This window comes from Temnothorax americanus, unplaced genomic scaffold, assembly GCF_048541705.1.
Source record: "Temnothorax americanus isolate GAGA-0224 unplaced genomic scaffold, ASM4854170v1 Scaffold8, whole genome shotgun sequence".
NCBI classification, from domain to species: Eukaryota; Metazoa; Arthropoda; class Insecta; order Hymenoptera; family Formicidae; genus Temnothorax; species Temnothorax americanus.
The window spans coordinates 3298295-3308170 of NW_027509802.1; the positions used below are offsets into that span (position 1 = coordinate 3298295).

General features: G+C 40.7%; 1 protein-coding gene across 1 annotated transcript in view; it reads left to right on the top strand.

Moving 5' to 3' along the window:
• The window catches only part of Su(var)3-3 (lysine-specific histone demethylase Su(var)3-3), a 101874-nt gene extending 94524 nt beyond the window's left edge, over window positions 1–7350 (top strand). The window contains exons 11-14 of the mRNA XM_077423469.1: window positions 3946–4238; window positions 5155–5367; window positions 5565–5763; window positions 6278–7350. Of these exons, the coding sequence (XP_077279595.1) occupies window positions 3946–4238; window positions 5155–5367; window positions 5565–5763; window positions 6278–6462 (890 nt within the window). The 3' untranslated portion in view covers window positions 6463–7350. The remainder of the gene's footprint in view (window positions 1–3945; window positions 4239–5154; window positions 5368–5564; window positions 5764–6277) is intronic.
• The last annotated feature ends 2526 nt before the right edge of the window (window positions 7351–9876 follow it).

The window sequence follows — 9876 nt, forward strand, 5'->3', positions numbered from 1 at the left end:
GTATGGCCCGTTCGAGCGAGATGCACGAAGCTAAGGGGGTGAAAACGTCCGTGTTACCTCGCACCACCGAAGTTTCCGATCTATAAGGTATCAACAGTTGCCTTTAGCTGCGCGTTGTATACCTTCGGGACTTGCGATTTAGAATGTTGATATAACGGATGGGCGAGCAAGAAAAGCGCTTTGCGCGCGAACCTCTTTCGCGAGACGTGCGAGAGATTGAAAGGGAATAAAAAAAAAAAAAAAAAAAAAAAAAAAAAATAGCTCTCACACGACTCCCGTATCGAATTTCACCCGGCGTACTTTCCGGCGTATTTATATCGGCCGTCTGTGTACGGTTCATTCATTATGTTTACATTCAAATGGTAAACTTCTCCGCCGCCGGAGGGGGACTTTTTCGAGAGTTTTGGCGCGTAAATCTAATCTGTCGTGCCCGTGTCGAGCGATCTCGGAAAGGGGCACTCGAAGCAATCAGACTTCAAAACGAAATTCTATATGTACGCAAGATCGGAAAAAGGCTCCGCGAGGGCTCTCGTACCTATCGCGTATCAAATTCGAGAATTTGACGCACCCCCACATACGAGAGTATCGCATTTTCTCTAATTTGTTCCCTCATAGGGAGCTCTTTCTAGCGATCGACGGACCCATCATTCCGGTATATAAGGCCCGGTCTACAATGGATGTCGGAAGTCGGAGTCGTAAGAAATTGACCACGCACAGTTCATTATTCTTCGACCGCAAGGAGAATAATAGATTGTGCGTGGTCAATTTCTTACGACTCCGACTTACGACATCCATTGTAGACCCCGGGCCTAATCGTCAGAGGACGATCTTGTCTCGAGAACGAAAGGCGCGCAGAGGCGTCGCTTGGCCGAATTTCCGAAATTTCGCGGCGCGGAAGCGGACGACTCTCTCGTCCTCTCTCACGCGCGTTCGTTCTGCCGTATATACCTTCGGGAATCGCGATTCGGAATGTTGATATAACGGATGGGTGAACAAGAAAAGCATCGCGGCGAGCTCTCTCTCTCTCTCTCGTTATTTCTCTCTCGCTCCTTCTTTCGCTTTTTCTCCCGCTCGCTCTCGCTCGCGCTCGTATCCGGCAAAAAAGCACCGGCGCCGGTACATTGAACCCAGGCAAGAGAGTTCCGCCACACGTTCGCGAGGCCGTTTCAGTATTTGACTGTTCCCCGACGCCGTGCTACGGCGGCGGCTGCGGCGGTTCTCCTCTTCGCCTCCGCCTTCTCGGTTCGACTCCCGTCGAGACGACAGAACGCCATAAGCAACCAATTTAAATGTAAATTGAAAACCACCGCGGCATACAAATTGTTCGACTCGCCGTTCAAAAAATACTGCGAGCAAAGATCAAACGGAAGACAAGACACGCGGGCGAGAGGGTGGCGTATATGGGGGCCGATGGTCGAGATAGAACGAGAAAAGGTGCCCCGGAGAAGGGCATCTCGAAACGGCGCGCGGCGCCGCGCCGGCCAAGCCTCGACCTCCTTCGCCGCGCGCGCGCCGGGATCTGCTGGCTCTGCTGCGCCCGGGGGTTGTATCCCCTTTTCTCTCTGTTACGTCGGCGGAGGAGCCCTCCCGGTCGGTGTTTGTTCCACCCCACGGCGGAACGGATCTCGGCTACCTATGCTAGACTGCTCTCTAAATATTTGCCTTTCCCTTGTCCCGACGAAAGTTGGCTCGCCGTAACGCGTTTCCGTGCAGGAGAGCGCGGCTCGCTCGGCCGAGGGATAGTCGTCGCCGTCTTCTTCGTCGGATGGAAAAACTTCCGGCATTCAAAGAGTCCCTACTTCACCGTCCACTTTTTCTCCCCTCTCTTTCGCTCCCCTGGAGGCCCGCGCGTTCGTCGTCGAGCTCGCTCCGCGCGCACGCTCGACGTACGATCGGAAGAAGCGAGATTAATGGATCAATTTATTCTCCCCATTAACGATTTCGGATCGCGGGTCCGTTCTCTCGTAGCGAGGAATTAATTTCCCATTCTTGTAAGTTAGAGACAGAGACCCCGCCGACTTACCATAATTTTCGTGAATTCGAATCATTCCCTCGGCGCGGAGAGAGAGGCTGTTGAATATTCCCACGCTTATTATGAACGGTTTCTGGTAATCAACGTCAGATACAGTCGGGCATTTCGAGCGGCAGGCAGCCCGCGATAATCGAATATCCAATTGAGTTAACCCAATCCATGCTTCTATAAAATAGCGTAATAAGTATTTGTTTCTCGGTTCTAATATTGGTACTACCGTGCGTCGTTTCTATTGAAGGAAACACAAGTAGCAATTGAGAACAATTTGCTACTTTGTTCTATTTTCTTGGTTTTCAAACTTTCCACTCAAATATACTACATTCTCACCGGCAAATTAATTTTAATTATCTCCATAGGAAATTTTAATAATTCTCGTAGACTGTGTGAATAATGCAGAATTTTTAAATATAAAATGTAAATAAAATATATGCAGTCTACGCGTGTTGCATCAATCTTCCTATAATTAAAAAATGTTTCGTAATTGAAAAGATGTTGTAAAGGTATTTCCTTATACTCGATGCTTTATTAAAACTGATGTTTTTGTAGAAATGACAGTCGTTATAGGAAGGCACATTTATCTGTATTCTGTATTGATAATATACAAATGATTTTTATAGTTACATCGAATTTGCGAAATATTTCCTTGCAGACGTTGCCTAACATGAAACACGCGTTAATTCGTTCGACATAATACGAGACCAGCGGTAGGGGGATCGATGCGAGAACGATTTAACGACTAATTCATCGCGCGGTTTGTCATTAGCGCTGTCGCGGGCATATACGGTATTCGGGAACATTTCCGGTTACGTTTACTATATAGCAGCGGCATAAATTTTTGACGACGACGACGTCGTGCCGTATGTGTCATGATTTATCGATTCCGGCCGGTTAACATCGACAGCCTCCGGCCCGGAGGTAATGGCAGCGCAACGAACGAACCCGATAGAACGCACCGATCATTAGCTGCCGGCCAAGGTTGCGGTAACATTTCATCGATCGTATCTCGTGGACGTTCGACACGTTACGCGTAATCAATATGTACCCGTCGGTCCCTTCAAGGGGCATTTCACCCGTCGAAATACCGCGATAATGCATAGGCATGGCCCCCCCCTTTTACCCCCCCCTCTCTCTCTCTCTCTCTCCCGAAATGTGCTAATTTAAATTAGTCCGTGCTTTCAGCCTGACATAGCGCACGCGTAAATTTAAATTTCTGAAATGGGATGCAGCGCCGATAGGAGAGTGCTTGTTAGCGCCGTGGTAGCCATCAACATAATTAACTCTAAGTGGAGACGCCTGTGTATCATTATTAGTACGCGCCTCGATGTTATGGGGTTCGAATGTGCTTACGAGAATTTAGGTCCGCGTCATGTGCCCTGATTTAAGCGCACGTTACACGAAATATCCAATTAAGTCATAATAGGGCCTGTATTGCAGCGAGTATAACATCGCCGCGCGCGGAGCGGATATTTACGTTCACGAGGGACGTCTTTTGATACGACGAACGCGTAACGAACAAGAGAGCCTGTTGATTGCCGGGGCGCCGGGGCTTATGTGCCGCGGGGATATGCCAATTCAGCTAATTGCCATATCTCCGGAAATCAAAGGAACGTATGTAACGAAGCTCTTAACGTATAAACGACCTAGTTCGTTAAACCCTTACGTGACTATCCTTCCGATTGGTATTCTCGCCTTCTCGAATAGTTTCTTCTCGACTGCGCAGAGAATTCTCCTTATTGCGCCCTCCGTGATCTCACTAACGCATATATGTATATTATATTTATTGTATACATACACATATGTATGTATATGTGTATGTACGTATAGGATCATAAAAATCTCTATCTTGCTCACCGCGGTGCGATATTACAATAAATCCGAATACTGATCAGCTTTTTACCCTTTTTACCTTGCAGTTCGCAACGGTTATTCTTGCGTACCTGTTGCTCTCTCGGAAGGACTTGATATTCGATTGAACATAGCTGCCAGGGCGGTGCGATATGGGTCAAATGGCGTAGAAGTATGGGCCGCACCCGCCCGCAGTCCGCACACAAATCACACCGTTTATAAAGCAGACGCCGTTCTGGTTACGCTACCCCTTGGCGTCCTCAAGACTTCCGCGCCGCCGTCCGGAGTCACCTTCAATCCGCCGCTTCCGGACTGGAAGTCTCAGGCCATTCAACGACTCGGCTTTGGCAATTTAAATAAGGTGAGCGCCGACGTGTGCGTTTGTGTGTATGTGTGTGTGTGTGTGTGTGTGTGTGTGTGCTTTCGACAAGTCGCTGTCGTCCGTAAAGCAGTCTAATTTATGCCGCTCGTGAAAAGGACGGTGGATGGTCCTGTCGAGCCGTCGGTGCAAGGGTATTAGGACTGCATAATCGCGCATTAAGACTTATCACTGATCGCGCAGTGGCAGATTTCAATAGCAATTAATGTGTGTTCTTTTAACGAACGAGGACCACATTGAAGGGTTCGACGGAAATGTTTAACGTACATCAATGACAAATTAAGCGATATCAGTTATGCACTCGAAAAGAGACGAACAATCGAAATTTTTCGTAATTATTATTACGATAAAAAATTTATCGAAATTGCACAGGTCCGCGTGATAAATCGATTAATTACACTGATGCGACATTCAAATTTGGTGTATGTAAAAAAAAAATTAAAAATGAGTAAAATGTTATTAAGTACATAAAATTATGACAAGTAATTAAATTAACTATATTTAAAAAATATTAAAATCAATATTATTTGATATAATTAAAAATAACAAAGATAAGAGAATGTTAGATTATAATAGTTATAATCTTAGCTATGACTTTGAATTAAATGCGATTCTTTTGTTAATAGACAAAACTGTGAAAAAATATACTATTATTAATACTCGGTTATTATATTACATAATAACATAAAAGACTAGGACGTGTTAGAGACATCTTTCCGGCTTGATCGTACTTTTCAAGCTCGAATTCTATTTGTTCGCAAACTTTTTCAGCCAGTTTTCTATCCGCAACTCGCGTTTTAACGCAAAAATATCGCACAGCATCAGAATTCCGGAGAAGGGTTTCCATTTGTACTTCGATATAAATCCAATCCCATAATTTTTCCCTTTAATTTCTCAGGTAGTGCTATGCTTCGAGCGCATTTTCTGGGATCCAACAGCCAATTTGTTCGGCCACGTGGGAAGTACCACCGCGTCGCGCGGCGAGCTCTTCCTATTCTGGAACTTATACAAGGCGCCGGTTCTATTGGCTCTCGTTGCCGGTGAAGCGGCTTGCGTAATGGAAAATGTCAGTGACGATGTTATCGTCGGCCGTTGCATCGCCGTTCTGAAAGTAAGTGGATAAAATTTCTAGTCGGAGCGCGCAGGGAGGATGAGGGACGTGCCGGATAGCCGGTCTTACTTAACTTAAGCGACGCATCTCGCACCGATAATTATTATTTCACACGCCTCGTAATCCTCTTTGTATTTTGCGGATGAGGAGAGAAAAAAAAAGATAGAAGATTGAAGAAAGACTTTTTTCTCTTGCAGGGTATTTTTGGGAACCAAGTGGTACCGCAACCACGCGAAAGCGTCGTGACGAGGTGGCGAGCGGATCCTTGGGCACGAGGATCCTACAGTTTCGTCGCGGTCGGCAGTTCCGGCAGCGATTACGATCTCCTAGCGGCACCGGTGTCACCTCCGCACCTGCTCAATCAACCCCCGCCGCAGCCGAGAGTGTTCTTCGCAGGTAAATATTAAATTGAAACTTTTCAACGATGGTCGCATATTATCAAGAAACTTAAATGACTGCCTTTTTTTTTTTAAGTTCTCTTCTGACGAAGAATTATATTTGCGTTTGCCGTTGCGCGCTGCGAGTTTGCATCCCCCGTAAATATACGTTCGCGTTTGCGGAACGTTGCGATTGATGCGCGATCCAATTTGGCTCGCTACGATACTCCGTTTCCCGACTTGTGTGCGCAGTAATTCCGTGTGTTAACGCTGTTTAAAGATCCTACTATTCGCGAAATGTTGGTCATATACAAACAGGGTGAATTAGCGCTCGCGGCAATTTAACGAAATGTAATAAATGTAATTTAACGAAATGTATAATAAACAGCAGAAGAACGTTGTCGCTAAACAAGCGTGATATTTTAATGGCGAAATATAATATGCGAAAAATATAATAAATTCGTCCAAAGATAAATTAAACGTTTTTTTTCACGAGAGTGCACGTTGGCCTATTTACACGAACGGCTTTTCAGGAGAGCACACTATACGGAATTATCCAGCCACCGTACATGGCGCGTTCCTCAGCGGTCTTCGTGAGGGTGGACGGATAGCCGATCAACTCTGTGGAAGTCCTTACGCACCACCAGCAATGGCAGCTTCCGTTCCGCCAGCGACAGGGATCACGCCAGCAAATACCGGCAGCAGTTCGACGCCTTAATATTTTCACATCGACTATGTTTCGTTTTTGTCTTTCTGTGAGCGAGGAAACTCCGAGGATGGCCATTCACGGGAGAAAGCTCTTCGTCGAAACTCTTCTGGAACAAGCTACAAAGAGATAATTCTCCGCGATAATTCCAAGTCGAGCGACAACTTGGCGACAAGAACCAATTAATTCGCTATTATTTTCGCAACTTACAATGTGATCGTTTTCGATGCATGATTTAACTCGTTATACGACTAAAAGTTCGAGATTGAAAGAATTAAATTAAATATATATATATATATATACACAAGTATACAGCTCAAAAATTTTATTTATTCTCATCAATATAATATGAGACAAGAATAAAACATGTGTATGTACGGTAAGGTGCAATAATTCAGCTAGGTCGTAGTAACTGACTTATCGGCGTAAAAAAATGCAAAATAAAATGAAAAGAGAGAACTAGTTGCTTCTTATCCTTCTCGTTATACATTTTAATATTTCGATGAACCGCGTACGTGTTGATTATGAAAGACCCATAGGTTGATAAGTCAAACTGCTACGAATCAGCACCTTAATGCGAATCAGCGAATTAATGCACCTTACTGTAAATATGTATATATATGTATATTTTACTTTATATTATATAACTTATTTATCCATGTGAATATATAAGTGATTGCTTGATCAAAGTGATCGCTGTTTTCACATTTTCCCAGTGTTTATATAATTATGCTTCCATTATTTACTTTATCTATCATGATTCATGATCTAACACGATTCACATGATTTGTTGCATATTTCTTGCAATTTTGTACTCTTCTATAACTAAGAAGTATTATTATTTGTATAAGTATACCAATATGTTGATGGAATAAATACAAAATAAAGACAGCGATGCTCTCGAAATTGTGTATAAATTGTTTAACAATATGAGACGTATTACAAAATGCCATAAGGATGAATTATTTTGTGGCACAGTATTACTTCGATTGTAGAACGAGCGGAATAGGATAAAAATCTAATTATATTCGTATCAATTCATATTTGATGTAGTAGAAAATGGATTCACATACACATGTGTACGATTTTTTATGCAATATTATTTTATCATGTCGTATGTATGTATAATAATTTTAAAAGTTTAAGTTTATGAAAATTGATAGTAGATATTGATAGCTATTGAAATTTCGCTAGGTATTCGTTACATTTAATTACATACACCTGAATCATTTTTATCTCTCCATAACGAATGACTTAGTTTATATTCAAATGTGATTATTATAAAATAGGATATCACAGTTATAAATTTATGACACATTTCATTTTGAAGTATTATATCGAATGTAATGTATTACATTCCTGCGCAAAATAAAGTGCATACGTATTTTCATCTGATTGTCGAAATCTTCATTTGACTACAAAAAATACGTAATTACAGATATTTATATATATATACATATATATATATATATATATATATATATATATATATATATATATAAAACTATACAGATCTAATTATCAGATTTGGCACATGTATGTAAGAGATCTATATATATTACAATTAAAACCAACCAAATTTTAAAGAATTATATATGAAATAGGGCTAAAAAAAACTGAAGAATATAACAGAATTAGAAAAAGTTGCCAATAATTAATACTAAATTGTTCAAAAACATCAATTTTTAAAAAGTCTCAAGTGCTTGAAACTTGAGATACAGTCTTTAAGGGTTAAAGTTTTATAATATTGGCAATTTTTTTAATTCTATTATATTCTTCAGTCTTTTTTCTATCCCTATTTAATATATAACTCTTTAAGATTTGGTTGATTAGTTCTTGAGCTATAACCGTTTGAAAAATTATTTTTTTCGTGTTTGAATATTTTATATTTACATAAGTTTTATTAAATAAATTTGTATTGCGACACGGGATCAATATACATTAATTAATATGCAGTGCCATTAGGAGAACACAGAGCAGTGTTTATTCATATATCCCCAATCTAACGCAATGATAAAACTTGCTTATCTCGATTTATGTTACGTACGAACACGTGAAGAGGAAATTTTCGGATAACAGCGGCATATTAATAATAACAAGAGCAAATCACTCTGCTTTCGCATTTGCAATCTTGATTTAATCAGTCATATAATAAACGTGCCCATACTATTTATGTAACAACCATATAATCTCACCGATCATATTAGATTTCCTACCTAATTTAGGAGTATTGAATATTCGATCATTCCAGTACGGATAATATTATATTGCATGCATCGCCGCGGGCGCATTATTTCAAGCTGTACAGATTTCCATTGATGCAAGTAACTTTGAAATGCAGCTACCAAAATTCTAAAGCTATCGCGATAATCCATGTTTCAATTTACGGTAACATTGAAAATATATACGCGTAAGTATCATCATTATTTTAGCTATAGCGAGAACACCAAAGAGTATTAAATATCTCTCTCCTCTAAAACCCTAATATTAATATTACTACTAATACTAGTATTAATACTGGTATCTAATACTCTTCTTTTACTTAAACGACTGGGTAGAATGAACTTTTTATAGTTTTTATTCCATTCTTTTATTTTCTACCTTCCGTTTCATCTCAAAAATGTTAGTTCGATAAATGCGTATCGTCATAGCAACCATAACTGCAAACAAGTTGGTGAACCCAAAAGTCCCGAGACACGTACTATCTACTTCTACTATCGAATCTCTCGCACGTGTGACATTGTCCACGACGGACGTTCGTCGACCTCTCTGACGTATTTTTTATTTCGTTATTTTCGGTCATTTTCTTTATGATTAACTCTAAAGATGAGTTTGGTCCCTTTACCTAAAGTGCAATGCAGTTTACCAAAAGCGAGGAAGTATCCCATTGACGTTCCCGGTACGGCAAATATATCTTACGGGCACAAGTTGCGCGAACGCAAAAGTTGCCGCATTGCAAAGCACCATGGTTCGGATAGATCTATCTTCGAAGGCGCCGTGGAGGAGGAGAAGAGGGAATACGACCAGTTACTTAAAAGTCTGGACTTCGAGAAAGAAACCGATCGGAAAATCAGGAACAAGAATCTTCGCCAACGAGTCCAACGAGGTATTTACGCGGACGTGATGTAGTTCCTTTTCTTTCTTTTTATTACATTTACACATCTTAAGAAAACTTAAACTGAAGTAAAAGATAGATGAAGAAAATAAAATTTTTTATGCATTTAATTTGTTAATTCCTTGTATGATTAAATGTTGGATGTTAATAGATTTAATTTTGCACAATTAGATAATATATGTATATTTAATCTTTTAGAATCAATTTTTTAATATCACATTTTTTAAGAGAATTCAGACAAAAATTTAATTAAATAGCTCCTCTCTCTCCTCCCATTAATTTTTTATTTAATTTTAATCATCATGCATAAA